Source organism: Thalassophryne amazonica, chromosome 6 (genome assembly GCF_902500255.1).
Source record: "Thalassophryne amazonica chromosome 6, fThaAma1.1, whole genome shotgun sequence".
Lineage (NCBI taxonomy): Eukaryota > Metazoa > Chordata > Actinopteri > Batrachoidiformes > Batrachoididae > Thalassophryne > Thalassophryne amazonica.
In genome coordinates, this window is record NC_047108.1 from 30,083,109 (window position 1) to 30,101,627 (window position 18,519).

The 18,519-nt window shown below is 42.7% G+C and overlaps 1 protein-coding gene across 1 annotated transcript in view; it reads right to left on the reverse strand.

The window, feature by feature from the left end:
• nphp4 (nephronophthisis 4) overlaps window positions 1-18,519 on the reverse strand; it is an 804,312-nt gene that overhangs the window by 126,963 nt on the left and 658,830 nt on the right. Inside the window, exon 20 of the mRNA XM_034171910.1 lies at window positions 665-864. Coding sequence (XP_034027801.1) covers window positions 665-864 — 200 coding nt within the window. The remainder of the gene's footprint in view (window positions 1-664; window positions 865-18,519) is intronic.

Genomic DNA, 18,519 nt, shown 5'->3' on the forward strand with positions numbered 1-18,519 from the left:
ACTCATTCTCAGCATCTGTGTGGATGTTAAAATCGCCCACTATAATTATCTTATCTGAGCTAAGCACTAAGTCAGACAAAAGGTCTGAAAATTCACAGAGAAACTCACAGTAACGACCAGGTGGACGATAGATAATAACAAATAAAACTGGTTTTTGGGACTTCCAATTTGGATGGACAAGACTAAGAGTCAAGCTTTCAAATGAATTAAAGCTCTGTCTGGGTTTTTGATTAATTAATAAGCTGGAATGGATCTTGGAATGGGATGGATCTTTTTTTTTTTATTATTGAGGCAGAAGATATAGGAAATATTTTGCAGCTTTGCTCAGTGACCACAATTTATGTTCATCAATAAGGTGAGAAACCAGGTGTGTTTTAACACAAATTTTGTTAAATAATTGAAGTCTGTATTAACCAAGTAGTAATAATAATATTAGTAGCAAGTGTCCCATGTTCCGTCATTGTAGGTGATCACACTACATGCAACTGAATCAGTCCCATACCACCTCCGCAAGTTGGTCCAGACAAGTGCAACCATGCCAGAACCCAGCCCCAGAGCACTCACACTAGTCAAACAAATTGAGAATGGATGGTGTAACAGTGTAACAGTCCAGAGTTGTATGAGTACACTCTGTCTACAGCTCAAGGAGAAACTTTAACCTCACCGTGACCTTTGCTGCAGTTGGATCTTCCTTGCTCTCCTGCTGATGCACAGCAGCCATGATGCTGAGTTTGCGGCAACCATCATCAGGGTCATCTGAGTTGGGATCATCAGGAGTGCTGGTGTCAGGTTTAATCTGGCTTCTGGACGACACTAAGCGATTCACATCCATCTCCCGCCTCTGTGCTTGTGCTGTGTTCCTTGCTGAAATGGACAAACAGCTCGCAGTCATGAATATATTTACTGAACAGAGCGGAATCTAATCTCTCTGTCTGGGACATGTGGAGGGTTTGTAGAACATATGGTCAAAATGGCAGAGACGTGTCGACAGACTCAAGCACCATTTCGACTAAAAGAAACAACAGCTTGTCCACAAAGAACCGTCCAGTCACACAGCTGGAACCACTACAACTGGACTGCAACACCGCCACTGGGAACACAGACCAAATTATCTTTCACCTCCAAGGCTGTGTGTCCTCTGTAAGAACTGAAATATTTAATTACACTAACTCATTCAGCTATCAGTCACGATGCAATCCATCTTCATTTGGACTGAATCATGCAAATTGCCCACATTTTATTTTGAAAGAAAATGTGCCTAATTTTACATTTTGGAACAATGTTTAGAAAGGAGAGAGCTGCTAAAATAACATTTTTGAGGTCTAAAAACAACTTTAGGTTTTTCCCCCCACACAGTTTGTAACCATGTGCTGGACTATGTGCTGCAATGTGATGGAAGATAAAGCCTGAATGAAACTGGCCAAAAACCTTGGGCGGATATGAGCACTGCTGCATACAGAAATATAGAGAGTGCTGCATGAGTGAACAGAAAAACAGCAGTATGGACAAACAGGGAAAAGAAAGTCAGGACATCAGGCTTGATCCTCTTGTCAAGTCTTTAATGTCACTTCTTTGGAAACTTTACCTGTGTTACTGTACCTTTTTTGTGTTGTGTTCTTTTGATTTTGTTTTCCTGCTAATTAGTTAGCTTCTGTTGTAGGTTCAGTTCTGAGCTCCAGCGGAGTATTCATTGACTCTCTCTCTCATATATATACGAGGTCTGTCCATAAAGTATCGTACCGTTTTATTTTTTTTTAAAACTATATGGATTTGATTCATATGTTTTCACGTCAGACAAGCTTGAACCCTCGTGCGCATGCATGAGTTTTTCCACGCCTGTCGGTGACGTCATTCGCCTGTGAGCACGCCTTGTGGAAGGAGTGGTCCCGCCCCATCGTCGGATTTTCATTGTCTGGAAATGGCGTAATGATTTGGGGTTTTTTTCCATCAGAATTTTTTCAGAAGCTAGAGACTGGCACCTAGAAACCATTCGAAAAATGTATCTGGCTTTCGGTGAAAATTTTACAGACTTCACAGAGAACAAGGACTGTTACTACAGCTTTAAGGACGGCCCACAATGGCGCTCGGCGCGCCGCGCTCTGAGCCGACAGGCACGAACCACCGGATCATTTCTAAATGGATGGCTGTGTGGAGCTGGGCCCGTCGTGTGCACTTTCTCTGGTTATCACAAGAGCTGGACATCAACCATTTTGCGGCAGATTTCACTTTTAACAAGAGATTTTGTCGTGGAAAGCCGCGCGGAGGCTTTGTGCATCACGACCCATTCGCTGTTCGAGCGAGACAAAGAACACCTCCGTTTCGGCGTGCCAGAGGACAAGTTCGGACATGCCTATCTCGGCTTTCAATGCTTACCAGTCGAGTGAGTTATAAGAGAAATTGTGGAGAGCTGGGCTGTGAGCACGCCTTGTGGGAGGAGTGGTCCAGCCCCCTCGTCGGATTTTCATTGTCTGAGAAGTTGCTGAGAGACTGGCGCTGTGCTTGATCAAAATTTTTTCCAAAACTGTGAGGCACATCCGAGTGGACATCATTCGAGAAATTCAGCTGGTTTTCGGTGTAAACTTTAACGGCTGGTGAGAGATTTTGGATTGTTTCTATCGCTGTAAGGACTTCCCACGGAGCGGGACGTCGCGCAGAGCTCCGAGGCGACGTCGTCATCCTGTTTCAAGCTGAAAACCTCCAAATTTAAGCCTCTGTTGACCCAGGACGTCGTGAGAGAACAGAGAACTTTCAGAAGAGGTCGGAATCAGCAGTTTATCCGGACATTCCACTGTTAAAGGAGATTTTTTTTAATGAAAGACGTGCAGACAGATTGGCGCATCGGCTCGCAACCGGCGCGGCGCGCCCGCCACAGGAAAAACACCTCCGTGTTGATAACCATTTGTAAAATCCAGGCGGCTTTTGGTGGCTTTTAGTTGAGTGAGTATCTGAGAAATTGTTTAACAGCAGGGCATGTTCCAACTTGTCCTTAAGGCTTCCAACGGAGGTGTTTTTCCTGTGGCGGGCACGCCGCGCCGGCTGCGAGCCGACGCGCCAATCCATCCGCACGTCTTTCATTAAAAAAAATCTCCTTTAACAGTGGAATGTCCAGATAAACTGCTGATTCCGACCTCTTGTGAAAGTTCTCTGTTCTCTCACGACGTCCTGGGTCAATAGAGGCTTAAATTTGGAGGTTTTCAGCTTGAAACAGGATGACGACGTCGCCTCGGAGCACTGTGCGACGTCCCGCTCTGTGGGAAGTCCTTACAGCGATAAAACAATCCAAAATCTCTCATCAGCCGTTAAAATTTTCACCGAAAACCAGCTGAATTTGTCGAATGATGTCCACTCGGATGTGCCTCACAGTTTTTGAAAAATTTTTGATCAAGCACAGCGCCAGTCTCTCAGCAACTTCTCAGACAAAGGAATTCCGACAAGGGGGCTGGACCACTCCTTCCACAAGGCGTGCTCACAGGCGAATGACGTCACCGACAGGCGTGAAAAAACTCTCGCATGCCCACGAGGGTTCAAGCTTGGCTGATGTAATCACACATTATTCAAATCCATATGGTTTTTAAAAAAAATAATAAGGTCAGATACTTTTCTCACAGACCTCGTGTATATATATATATATATATATATATATATATATATATATATATATATATATATATATATATATATATATATATTTATATATATATATATATATAAAACATCTAATTATATATATATAACATCTAACATCTAATTTAGTTTATGAAAAGTCACTTCTAACAAGACTCTGAGTTTTTTCCAAGTGAAAATTTTTGTGGAATTGGAAGCTAGTATTGACAGATGTTTGCGCTCTACGTGTGCGGTGCTCTAGTTCTTACGGAACCCGGGAGAGGTCACTTAAAGTGATATTTTTTTTCTGGCCATGATAATTTGTGCACACGTTTTCCTTTAATTGAGCCCACAAATTAATAAAATGTACTCTCAAATTAATAAAAAGTGTGCATGTTTTCCTGGCCATCATAATTCGTGCACACATTTTAATGGCCATGATAATTCATGCGCACGTTTTCCTTTAACTGAGCCCTCGAATTACTAAAACGTGTGCACGTTTTCCTGGCCATCATAATGCATGTGCACGTTTTAATGGCCGTGATAATTCATGCGCACGTTTTCCTTTAATTGAGCCCTCAACGTGCACACGTTTTCCTTTCGTTCAAAATGAACTTCATAATATGACAATTGTTATCCTATCGGCATCCTTTTTAATGTGCTTAAACTCCAGATGATGCCATGCTGGGTAGCTGGAGTTCTCTATATGTCCTTGTGCGCTCAAACCATTTGTTATACCCTGACCACATACATTTCTAATGGGGAAATGTATTACACTGTCTCCTGGTTTGTTGGCTAATAGCCAACATTTATGTGTCAAGACAATATTGAGTGCACGTTTTACAAATTGTAGCCACGTTTAAGTAGGTCGTGCCCTTGCTTTACTCAAACGATACTTAAAACGTGTGCACAATATTATAAAACGTGCGCACATTCTCTCTACATGCAATACATTTTGCGATGACACTTCCATGGCTCCGTAAGTTCTCAATGACATTGGAGCATTTTTCAATTTTGTCCTCTGTGTAATTCTTCATTGACCACCTAAATGGAGCTACCACCCAGGGATGGCCATCATACATTTTTTTCGTAGGCCATGGTACACTGAGGCTGGATTCCAAGTGCTGTTTAGTAGCCTTAAGTGGTACTGAAAACCTGCTTGGCCCATTCACTATAGGGGGGCTATGGGTGTCTTTAGCAACACTTAAGGTAGATTAAAAACTTTGTGTAGGTTGACAGTAATTCAAGGAATCTATATGCAGATTTATAGAATATATTATCAAGCAGGTTTTCAGCAATACACTGAGAAATGTGCAAAATGTCATTCTTGGCTTTTAGGGGGACCCTAGGATGCTCTTATAATGATTCAAGGACACAGACATTTTTCTTACCTGTAGGCAGCCTCCCAAATAATTCTAAACTAGAGAAAAATGTATTGGTCAGATTTTTTTTAAATGCAAAAATGATGTGAAAAATGCAAACTAGTATTATTATTATTATTATTTTTTTTTTTTTGCCTTTGTTATAGGCCCACAGGGATTCAACCAGAAAGCCCCATTTACCATGACCAGACAGTCCCCTGTAGTTGTCTTTACCAAATAATAAAAAAAAAAAAACAATACTGTGGACAGTATGGGGATCTTCGTCTAAAGGAGTAATAATAATGACATTTCAAAAAGAAGATGTACTCTTTGAAGGCCACTCCTTGCTGCTACCTGCAGATGTGTGATACTGTGCATTTGTTGTTCATCACTCCACCATCACACACTAATGTTTCCTGGAGTATCATCTGTCCATCCATGTCCCACTGTGATTGGCACAGATAAGGAGATACGCTATCAGTACCCATGCTGATGGTAATTTGCATGTGGAGCAGACGTGTCCGGCCTCGTGCATCAGCGAGCACGGTGGCAGACTGCTGATGGGATTTCCAGCAAAGCCGTACTCAGAGCTGAGCTTAGTTGTATAATGCCACTGTGATTTGATATTCTTGACAGAACATTCAACATATATTAATCTGAAGGCAGCAACTGGATTTTATGTACTTTATTCATTTATATCTTTTTTCCCAAAAGTGCAACTCATCACCATTCCAGCAGCCACCCTGCTCTATTCCTCCTCTTTCTTCACTCCCGGCATCACTAGCCATCCCAGGACATTCTTCCTGAGCCTCCTTATCAAAGAGGCATTGACTCGAAAGCCAGTCACTTAACCAGATAATGCCGGGGTGCGCCGCCTGTGCAGAGCGGCAGACAGGAGCGGGACTGAACACAGTCACTCTGTTCGCCTCGGCTTACTGAAGCCGCTGGACTCCAGTGAAAGCAATTAGCTGCACTCCGCCTTTGAAATGCCACACATAAGGTGCAGTCAGAAGAGCAAAGACTGCTGTGTGGTGTCTGTGCACGTTGGAGACACGAGAGCAGAGGAAATAAAACATTGCACTGCTGTGAATAAATGACTGCAACAATTGGGGGACTGCACTGTCGTGAACGTATGCGCGCATTAATTTGCAAACATGTTTTATGCAGTGATTTCTGTCAATGCATGTGTGAAGTGTGCTATGAACAAACGATTTCCAAACACAATTAGACAGCAGCTCTGTGTTGTCTTCCCCTCAGGCTGTGGAATTTAACATCTGCCAGACCTGTTTAATGCTGTTGGGAATAATTATCTACTTATTTGCAGCCGTGGATCCCTTTGCAAGTGTGCGCACACCTCTGCCACAGTCCACAATCCAGGACAAGTCCAGCAGCACCCACCAGCCTTCTGGAGACAGCTTGTCTAATTGAGGAAAAAATTGGTTTCCATGTGCATGTGTGTACGTACGCCTGTGTTTAAACTGCGCACACATGCACACACACACACACACACACACACACACACACACACACACACACACACACACACACACACACACACACACACACACACACACACACACACACACACAGTATACAAACAGGACTGTAGCAAGCCACCAAAGGTGCTTCTGCAAGCTCAATTAGGCTGAAAATTGAGTGGTTCAGCGGCGCAGCCAACAGACAGAATGTGAAATGGATCTAGTCAAATTGATCAAGGCGGGAGCACAAAGAAAGACAGTAATTGCTTCACATACACGTGCGCTGAGGAACAGACTGAAAAGTGAAAGGAGGGTCTATAGTTAAGGAAGGGAAGCACACAGACACAGAACTCAGTGGACTGGCGATGGCAGCACGTACCATTTTGATGAAGGATGTTCCTGGAGGGCAGGCTCCCTCCTCTGAAAGTACACGTGACCTCACGGGGTGTAATGATGTAAGAATGGGACACCGTCACGTCACCTGCTGTCTTCTGGCTGGGATCTGCTGTGAATCCTGCAGGAAGGAGACACATCCACAACCTGTGAGCTCGCACATTCACATCGAAATAAAATCCAAATTACTCTGACCTATACCTGACTGGTGGTTGGCTCTCACTGCAGTATTGTATCACTTCCTGTTCCGGAGCACAGCGGAGTTTTGCTGTATCTGTTAGCTGTTTAATCTGCGTAGTTACATTGATCTAGATGACTAGATAATGATTTGTTTCACAGTGTAATCTTCACGTGCCTTAACTAAAGCACTCTCTCTGCTGAATCACCTCTAAATTATTCACACATTATTCACTTTGTGTGTTTTTAGGAATCCGCTAGCTTAGCGCAGCTACTAGCTCTTAGCTGGTTTAGCATGGCGGCTTCTCCTGTCTCTCCTGCACTTCTCTGCTCTGGGTGTGAAATGTTTAGTTATTCCTTGGCCTCCTTTAGCAGTAATGGTACTTGTAATAAGTGTAGCTTATTCATAGCTTTGGAGGCCAGGGTGGGCAAATTGGAGACTCGGCTCAGCACCTTGGAAAATCCTACAGCTAGCCAGGCCCCTGTAGTCGGTGCGAACCAAGGTAGCTTAGCCGCCGTTAGCTGTCCCCCAGCAGATCCCGAGCAGCCAGGAAAGCAGGCTGGCTGGGTGACTGTGAGGAGGAAGCATAGTCTTAAACACAAGCCCCCTGTACACCACCAACCCGTTCACATCTCTAACCGTTTTCCCCACTCGGCGACACACCCACCGAGGAACAAACTCTGGTTATTGGCGACTATGTTTTGAGAAATGTGAAGTTAGCGACACCAGCAACCATAGTCAGTTGTCTTCCGGGGGCCAGAGCAGGCGACATTGAAGGAAATTTGACACTGCTGGCTACGGCTAAGCGTAAATTCGGTAAGATTGTAATTCACGTCGGCAGTAATGACACCCGGTTACACCAATCGGAGGTCACTAAAATTAACATTGAATCGGTGTGTAACTTTGCAAAAACAATGTCGGACTCTGTACTTTTCTCAGGGCCCCTCCCCAATCGGACCGGGAGGGACATGTTTAGCCGCATGTTCTCCTTGAATTGCTGACTGTCTGAGTGGTGTCCAAAAAATGAGGTGGGCTTCACAGATAATTGGCAAAGCTACTGGGGAAAACCTGGTCTTGTTAGGAGAGACGGCATCCATCCCACTTTGGATGGAGCAGCTCTCATTTCTAGAAATCTGGCTAATTTTATTAAACCCTCCAAACCGTGACTACCCAGGGTTGGGACCAGGAAGCAGAGTTGTAGTCTTACACACCTCTCTGCAGCTTCTCTCCCCCTGCCATCCCCCCAATAACCCATCCCCGTAGAGACGGTGCCTGCTCCCAGACCACCAACAACCAGTAAAAATCTATTTAAGCATAAAAATTCAAAAAGAAAAAATAATATAGCACCTTCAACTACACCACAGACTAAAACAGTTAAATGTGGTCTATTAACATTAGGTCTCTCTCTTCTAAGTCCCTGTTAGTAAATGATATAATAATTGATCAACATATTGATTTATTCTGCCTTACAGAAACCTGGTTACAGCAGGATGAATATGTTAGTTTAAATGAGTCAACACCCCCGAGTCACACTAACTGTCAGAATGCTCGTAGCACGGGCCGAGGGGGAGGATTAGCAGCAATCTTCCACTCCAGCTTATTAATTAATCAAAACCCAGACAGAGCTTTAATTCATTTGAAAGCTTGACTCTTAGTCTTGTCCATCCAAATTGAAAGTCCCAAAAAACAGTTTTATTTGTTGTTATCTATCGTCCACCTGGTCGTTACTGTGAGTTTCTCTGTGAATTTCAGACCTTTTGTCTGACTTAGTGCTTAGCTCAGATAAGATAATTATAGTGGGTGATTTTAACATCCACATATATAGATGCTGAGAATGACAGCCTCAACACTACATTTAATCTATTATTAGACTCAACTGGCTTTGCTCAAAATGTAAATGAGTTCACCCACCACTTTAATCATACTTTAGATCTTGTTTTGACTTATGGTATGGAAATTGATGACTTAACAGTATTCCCTGAAAACCCCCTTCTGTCTGATCATTTCTTAATAACATTTATATTTACTTTAATGGACTACCCAGCAGTGGGGAATAAGTTTCATTACAGTAGAAGTCTTTCGGAAAGCGCTGTAACTAGGTTTAAGGATATGATTCCTTTTTATTATGTTCTCCAATGCCATATACCAACACAGTGCAGAGTAGCTACCTAAACTCTGTGAGTGAGATAGATTATCTCGTCAGTAGTTTTACATCCTCATTGAGGACAACTTTGGATGCTGCAGCTCCTCTGAAAAAGACAGCCTTAAATCAGAAGTGCCTGACTCCATTGTATAACTCACAAACTCGCAGCTTAAAGCAGATAACCCGTAAGTTGGAGAGGAAATGGCATCTCACTAATTTAGAAGATCTTCACTTAGCCTGGAAAAAGAGTCTGTTGCTTTATAAAAAAGCCCTCCATAAAGCTAGGACATCTTACTACTCATCACTAATTGAAGAAAATAAGAACAACCCCAGGTTTCTTTTCAGCACTGTAGCCAGGCTGACAAAGAGTCAGAGATCTATTGAGCTGAGTATTCCTTTAACTTTAACTGGTAATGACTTCATGACTTTCTTTGCTAATAAAATTTTAACTATTAGAGAAAAAATTACTCATAACCATCCCAAAGACATATCGTTATCTTTGGCTGCTTTCAGTAATGCTGGTATTTGGTTAGACTCTTTCTCTCCGATTGTTCTGTCTGCATTATTTTCATTAGTCACTTCCTCCAAACCATCAACATGTCTATTAGACCCCATTCCTACCAGGCTGCTCAAGGAAGCCCTACCATTAATTAATGCTTCGATCTTAAATATGATCAATCTATCTTTATTAGTTGGCTATGTACCACAGGCTTTTAAGGTGGCAGTAATTAAACCATTACTTAAAAAGCCATCACTTGACCCAGCTAATTATAGGCCAATCTCCAACCTTCCTTTTCTATCAAAAATTCTTGAAAGGGTAGTTGTAAAACAGCTAACTGATCATCTGCAGAGGAATGGTCTATTTGAATAGTTTCAGTCAGGTTTCAGAATTCATCATAGTACAGAAACAGCATTAGTGAAGGTTACAAATGATCTTCGTATGGCCTCAGACAGTGGACTCATCTCTGTGCTTGTCCTGTTAGACCTCAGTGCTGCTTTTGATACTGCTGACCATAAAATTTATTACAGAGATTAGAGCATGCCACAGGTATTAAAGGCACTGCGCTGCGGCGGTTTGAATCATATTTATCTAATAGATTACAATTTGTTCATGTAAATGGGGATTCTTCACAGACTAAGGTTAATTATGGAGTTCCACAAGGTTCTGTGCTAGGACCAATTTTATTCACTTTATACATGCTTCCCTTAGGCAGTATTATTAGAAAGCATTGCTTAAATTTCATTGTTACGTAGATGATACCCAGCTTTATCTATCCATGAAGCCAGAGGACACACACCAATTAGTTAAACTGCAGGAATGTCTTACAGACATAAAGACATGGATGACCTCTAATTTCCTGCTTTTAAATTCAGATAAAACTGAACTTATTGTATTTGGCCCCACAAATCTTAGAAAAATGGTGTCTAACCAGATCTTTACTCTGGATGGCATTACCCTGACCTCTAGTAATACTGTGAGAAATCTTGGAGTCATTTTTGATCAGGATATGTCCTTCAATGCGCATATTAAGCAAATATGTAGGACTGCGTTTTTACATTTGCGCAATATCTCTAAAATTAGAAAGGTCTTGTCTCAGAGTTATGCTGAAAAACTAATTCATGCATTTATTTCCTCTAGGCTGGACTACTGTAATTCATTATTATCAGGTTGTCCTAAAAGTTCCCTGAAAGCCTTCAGTTAATTCAAAATGCTGCAGCTAGAGTACTGACGGGGACTAGAAGGAGAGAGCATATTTCACCCATATTGGCCTCTCTTCAGTGGCTTCCTGTTAATTCTAGAATAGAATTTAAAATTCTTCTTCTTACTTATAAGGTTTTGAATAATCAGGTCCCATCTTATCTTAGGGACCTCGTAGTACCATATCACCCCAATAGAGCGCTTCGCTCTCAGACTGCAGGCTTACTTGTAGTTCCTAGGGTTTTTAAGAGTAGAATGGGAGGCAGAGCCTTCAGCTTTCAGGCTCCTCTCCTCTGGAACCAGCTCCCAATTTGGATCAGGGAGACAGACACCCTCTGTACTTTTAAGATTAGGCTTAAAATTTTCCTTTTTGCTAAAGCTTATAGTTAGGGCTGGATCAGGTGACCCTGAACCATCCCTTAGTTATGCTGCTATAGACTTAGACTGCTGGGGGGTTCCCATGATGCACTGAGTGTTTCTTTCTGTTTTTGCTCTGTATGCACCACTCTGCATTTAATCATTAGTGATTGATCTCTGCTGTCTTCCACAGCATGTCTTTTCCTGATTCTCTCCCCTCAGCCCCAACCAGTCCCAGCAGAAGACTGCCCCTCCCTGAGCGTGGTTCTGCTGGAGGTTTCTTCCTGTTAAAAGGGAGTTTTTCCTTCCACTGTCGCCAAGTGCTTGCTCATAGGGGGTCGTTTTGACCGTTGGGGTTTTTCTGTAATTATTGTATGGCTTTTGCCTTGCAATATAAAGCGCCTTGGGGCAACTGTTGTTGTGATTTGGTGCTACATAAATAAAATTGATTTGATTTGATTTATACATGCTGCCACCAACAAGATCAGAGTAGCTACTACAATTTATAGGTTTGATGAGCTCTTTGTCAAGCAGACATCCTACTGTCTTCAAGCAGGTTTCATCTTGATTCGGATCTAGAGACAAGATGCAGATAAGGAAAAGCTGATGGCTGGACAAAGGTGAAGACACACAGTCCATACCACCCCTTCGTGACCAGCTGCAGTACTAGAAATGGAATCTATCTTCTAACCATGGTTTTTGTTGATTCCTAGTCTGTGGTAACTGCGACAGAACCGCTGGATAATTCTGGCAAAAAGCTTTCATCCCAAAGTTGACTGCATTATGTCATTGAGAAAGATACACATTCTTTCACAACATTTCTGTCTCGTGTCACTTTGCTGTTATTGCCATGATCCATGTGTGTGTGCCCTCATGAACCTGAGTTATGATTTTGAATTGTTTTCTGTGATTTCTCTGTGGATATGTGTATAATTCAGCCCAGTCTCACGTTTTTTGTTTTTTTTTTTGTGCTCCCATCATGAAATTAGTCAAATTTTCGTGATGGGTTTTAACTCACTATTACTAACCCTGCTCCTACCCCCAACCCTAACCATAACCACCCCGACCCCCCGCTTCACTTTTCATTTCGTGCAGCCATCACAGAATGCATTAGAATGAATTTGTGCTGCCGTGAGGACAATGAGGCGCTTTACGTCATAATATCGCGAACCAATAGATTAATGTATATTTGGTGCTGCTGAATCACGACTTGCCATGAGACCAGGTTGGTATAATCTCACATATGCCATCCCACGTGCCCTACGTAGCTGTCATTCTGGAAATGAGATGCTGGTTTCCCCCCATAGGATTCACAGTGTAACTACAGGACGGTGTTGAGTACAGAAACCTTATCACCCTACTGCACATTTTTATTCCCCCCGTGCCTACAGTTGGTTTCACTTTCACTTTTCATTGTGCTGTGCACACCAGGCATTGACCCCTCGAAGCTAATTCAGTTTTATTAAGTAGTGCTCTGTCAAGTTTAAAAGGGGCTGTTTTTAATCAGACGATGGCTGCCGGATGGTTAAGTCATTCTACTTGCCACTTTGGCTTTCCCAGTCTTATTCCAAGCCTGTTTTTTCTGTGAAACTTTTGATTTTCGGTGTTTGACTTTCCGCGGTGGCCTCTGACTACTGAGCATGCCTGCCAAATATTGTTCTCAAGTCCTGGTGAGGAAACCTGATTTTCTGCTGTGCATGAACCTTTTGCCAGCTTAAATAACTACTGATACTGGACAAGTCTTTACCAGCACTAGAGTATGGTTGCTTTCTGCAAAGGTATCATGAGTCCTTGTATATGACACTTATGAAATGGCAGTGACAAAATCCCAAAGCCTTTTTTGGTAGCTTGTTTGTTCGGGTTTCTAGTTATTACTAGGGATGAGTATCGAAAACCAGTTCCTGTTGTACCCCTGTTACACATAGCCAGAATGAGGCTGAATGGCGCAGAATGACGATTCGGCCCACATCCGAAAAGTGTCCAGTTGCAGTTCAAAACGTTCTGACAGCCATCTGCCCCCGATTGTGTCGCACATGTTCAAAACCCTCTGGGCACCATCGTGATGGGACATCTATGGTGGTCCATGTGCAATCTGAGCACCATCTGACCACAATTTACAATTTGTGACGGCGACAAAGTTTCAAAACAATTTGAGCGCGTACGAGAGAACCTCGAGATGGATCTGGCATGGCAAAGCCTGTCGGTATGACCTGCACGTGCCACATATAATAATGTCCACCTCTAATGCCTCCCCACCACCCCCCACCATCCCGGAACACAAAGGAACTGTTGATTTGTACGAGGTCTGTTAGAAAAGTAACAGACCTTTTTATTTTTTGCAAAAACTATATGGATTTGAATCATGTGCGCTTGCATCAGCCAAGCTTGAACCTTCGTGCGCATGCGTGAGTTTTTTCACGCCTGTCGGTTGCGTCATTCGCCTGTGGGCAGGTTTGGAGTGAGCACTGGTCCAGCCCCCTCGTCAGATTTTCATTGTCAGGAAAATGTCTGAACGATTGGAGCAGCGCTGCATCAAATTTTTTCAGAAACTGTGAGAGACAGCCAGGTGGAAACCATTCGGAAAATTCAGATGGCTTTCGGTGAAGATTCTATGGGCGTCACAACGATTAAGGAGCATTACAACCGGATTAAAGACGGCCCACAGCGGCTGAGGGCGCGCCGCGGTCCGAGCGGCCATCGACTGGCTGAAATGACCAGATCATTTCCAAAGTGAAGGCTGTGTTGATCCGGGACGTCGTGTGACCCAGAGAAATTGCGGAAGAGGTGGGCTTCCGTGTCTTCCACCATTCAGAAGATTCAGACAGCTTTCGGTGGCTTTTTAGTCAAGTGAGTATCTGAGAAATTGTGGAGAGCTGGGCATGTCAACATGTCCCGTGAGACTTCCAACACGGACTTGCTTTTGTTCTCTGCCATTGCGGCTTCATCCCGACGCGCAAATTCCGCCGCACGTCTTTCATTACAAAATCTCCTTTAACAGTGGAATATGCCTAAAAATGGCTATGCCCAGCTCTCCACAATGTCTCTGGGTCACACGATGTCCTGGATCAACACAGCCTTCACTTTGGAAATGATCTGGTCATTTCAGCCTGTCGATGGCTGCTTGGAGTGCGGCGCGCTCTCAGCTGCTGTGGGCCATCTTTAATCCGGTTGTAATGCTCCTTAATCCTTGTGACGCCCATAGAATCTTCACCGAAAGCCATCTGAATTTTCCGAATGGTTTCCACTTGGCTGTCTCTCACAGTTTCTGAAAAAAAATTGATGCAGCGCTGCTCCAATCGTTCAGACATTTTCCTGACAATGAAAATCTGACAAGGGGGGAGGACCAGTGCTCACTCAAAGCCTGCTCACAGGCGAATGACGCAACCGACAGGCGTGAAAAACTCACGCATGCGCACGAAGGTTTCAAGCTTGGCTGATGCAAGCGCACATGATTCAAATCCATATAGTTTTTGCAAAAAATAAAAATGTATGTGGCACACTTCATCATTTACAGTTAATGTGAACAGTGGCTATCAACCCGAAAGCACCATGCGCTACTGCATGCACACAGCCGAAAATCAGAACAATCTGTTATATCTACAATAGACCTTACAGTACAGATATTTGTCCATGCCTTCCCATGGGCGGCGTAAATAATGTTAACTATTGTCTCCATCATACCTGTATATAACACGGGCAGCTGCGCCTCTCCATGGTCTCATGTGCAGTAACGCGTCATTGCATGCATCAGGCTCGGAGCTGAATGGCTCTCACAGCTGTAGTATATGATTACCTTCTAACTCTTTAGGAGATAGACATGGAACTGTTGCGAATCTCACTTCCAACAATGGCCCAGGAGCGTTGTGTTGCTGAAGTGAGCCAAAACACACAACAAACTAACATTAAGTTCCCTGGAAAGGCTGCGTCTAATGCATGGGACAGCATGGCCCACTGCCAGCAGTGTCTAGAAGCTGGCAACGGCGTGCACGTGCACCCCCCACGCACACATGCTCACATAGCTGCTCATTCAGTTGTTATGAAAACACACACACACACACGTGCACATGAGGTCAGTAGCGCTGGGAGGTGGAGGACGAGTGCAGATGTGACTGCATGACTGAATGAGTGACCACACCATGCCGGCTTTGACACAAATGGCGTGAGTTCAGTCCATACGTCCATAGGGGAGGTGATGGTCTCGTGGTTAAGGCGTTGGGCTTGAGACCAGAAGAGCCTCGGTTCAAATCCCAGCCTGACTGGAAAATCACTAAGGGTCTTGGGCAAGGTCTTTAATCCCCTAGTTTCTCCCGGTGTGTAGTGAGCACCTTGTATGGCAGCACCCTCACATCGGGGTGAATGTGAGGCATTTTTTGTAAAGCGCTCTGAGCGTCTGATACAGATGGAAAAGCGCTACATAAATGCAGTCCATTTATATGCTGGTTGTACTGCGATGTTCAGTACCAACAGGGACTGTGCAAAGGGAGGAACACAGCGCTCCCTCCCACTCCGGTCCCGTGTTTGTCATCCAGACATTTGCACATCCGCAGTCTTCAGCGCCTTTTATGGCCGTCTGACAGCAGTCTGTGTCATTTACCATTTTGTATGTCATCGTGGAGGTGTGGATGAGGTAATCTGGATGTGTTCTGTGTGTCCCTAATAAATAAAAGATACATTCCTATGGATAAAACACCATAGATGAATTAAAAACAATCATTCTATATTTGGTAGAAAGCCATAATTTGTACAAAGGCATAAATGGTTTTCAAAACGCATATCTCAGCTCAGTCAGTCGTCCCTGCAGCTTTAAACTTGTCACCATAGTTTCAGCTCTCTCAGTTCAGTGACGCGAGGTCACTATTGCTTAACGCTTTCACCTATTGGTCAGACTGTTCACTAGATTATGAATGAAATATTGCAAACATACTGAGACGTTTGGGTGAATCCAATAAATTCTGAATGAATAAGTTGACGATGATACTGAGGTACATTATTCAGATTGCTGAGTCATGGTTTTGTTCTGAAACTTTATCTCTGAATGGATTTTTAATTAAATGTGTGACAGAGCAGAGTTGATTCTTGGCAGATGTAACACATGCTCATCGTGCAATAATAAAGAAAACGTGTGGGTCGTGAAAGGGGATTTTCTGAACAGATTTCAGTAAATTAAATAAGCCACCGAGCTGTCTCCTCAACAGCAACTGCTAACTAATGATGAATACTGGTCTAATAGGACAACTATGTCTCAGATCCCTGTAAACACCTGACGTGTTTCACAGTCGACAGAAAACCAATCTGTGCAATTGAAGCAGCAGCTCCAGTCATGAGTGACTTCCATTTGTTAAAGTAACAACTAATAACAATTTCTGCTGAAAAAAATCATCTGTTTTAGCGCAAAGTTCTCTTTGAAGCCACATGAGAAGCAACAAATTGTCACTGTGGATGTGCCAAAAGCAGTCCAAATTAAATTAAGGACATACAGTCTGCAGTTAAGGACATGAATCCTCTTCTCCTGTAATACAGTAGTTCTCATTGGCATAAATCAGGCACCAAATCTCAGTGTTTGGGGACAAGCAGAGATGCTTCAGTGAATATAACACAGTCATTGTTTACAGTAGTACTACAATTATATCAATTTCACTGTGTCCTTTTTTTTTTTAGTTAAGATAACAGTAAATTATGCTGCAAATTGTGCCTCAAAACCAAAGTGTTCTCAGTTTTCAAACTCATTTGTCTCCTGTTCTTGTTCCAAAACGGCAAATCATCACTTTACTGCCTTCATTAAAGAACAGCGGCTAAGTGAACACTGCAGGCTGTGTGCTCGCATGAAGACAGTGAATAATGATCAATATCAAGTTTTTCCTCTGTGTTGCAAAGTAATATGAATTCATCCTCCACACAGCTGCGAGCTGTTGGAAACATTTACTCACAGTTCTCAGCAAAAAACATAAAACAGCAGGAAATGGAAGGGTGACAAATAATTGCTCAGTCTCAAAAGCATTTTCAAATACCACAGGTCAAAAGCCTTGTTTCAATTTAACAGTACGCTGGCTCGAAGCACTTTAAACAGATGAAGCAGAATTTAAAGTGAAAGTGGAATGCATTCATTCCAGCTGACAGCAGATGACGTGTTGACAGTGATTCTGTTTTAACAACCATTAATGTTTAAAATACAGCAAAACATTCTGTGAGCATGATTCAAAACACTTGTAAAGTGGCTGTATAAATGGAGGATGGCGCGCGGGTGTTGCAAAAAAATTAACAAAATGAAAGGTATGAGTGGGCTGACATGCATTCTACACACCACAATATAAATGTACAAGTAAATATACATATATATGTCTATAATGGTGTTTTTGACTATGTTTGACTTCACTGCATGACTTCTGTGTGACTACCAATCAATCATAAATATTTAACCAAACAATGCATGCATAGATCATCCAACTAGGAGTGGTGGTTGAGAAAAAAACAACAACAAAAAGCTGTTTTAGACCACGTTTTCCCCGATCGGGAGGTGGTCATGAGATGTTAAACACAGCTCGTTACTCCATGTAGACTGCACGATGCAGGACGCACAATTAACCTGAAACTCAGCGCGATCCAAAAAATTCTCACACGAGTGAAAAATCGTCTGAAAAAGGGCCAAAACTCGCACAGTGTAAGCCCGCCTTAAAACATCTCGACATATAAAGATGACTCAGTTTAGGTGCTAAATAGTGGGGCATTTATCTTTAATACCTCTGATAAAGAAATGCTGTATTTACTTAGCTAATAAGCTTCAGCTATGAGTGCAGGTTGCTGTTAGTGCTGCCGATGTTACACCTAATTCAGTGATCCACAAGATTCTCTGCCATAATGATGAATAAATCCAGCAACACAGTGACATTATGCGACACATGCGAAAAACTTTAACCCCTTAACGCCTGAATTTATATAGCTGTATATAAAAAAATGTTATGTGTGTGTTTTTGCCTTTAAGTAGATGGTAAATAATGTTGAGATTATTAATTTTACTTATGCACAAAAACTAGATAGTAATATTGGGTATTCTGGTAATGACTTTATGTTATAATGTTATAATAATAGTGATGGTATGTTGCAAATTTGCGACAACGGGCATACAGGTCAATTTGGTAAATTGCATATTTGAGTCAGAGATTGTAGCATATATGCGACAATGGGCGTTAATAGTAGCAGTGCCAATCACCATACATCAATGAAGCACAATAAAAAGTATGTGCAAATGGTAATCAGCTGCAGCTTTTACGGCGAGCACAATGACACAGCAACCATCCAAGCCCACTGGT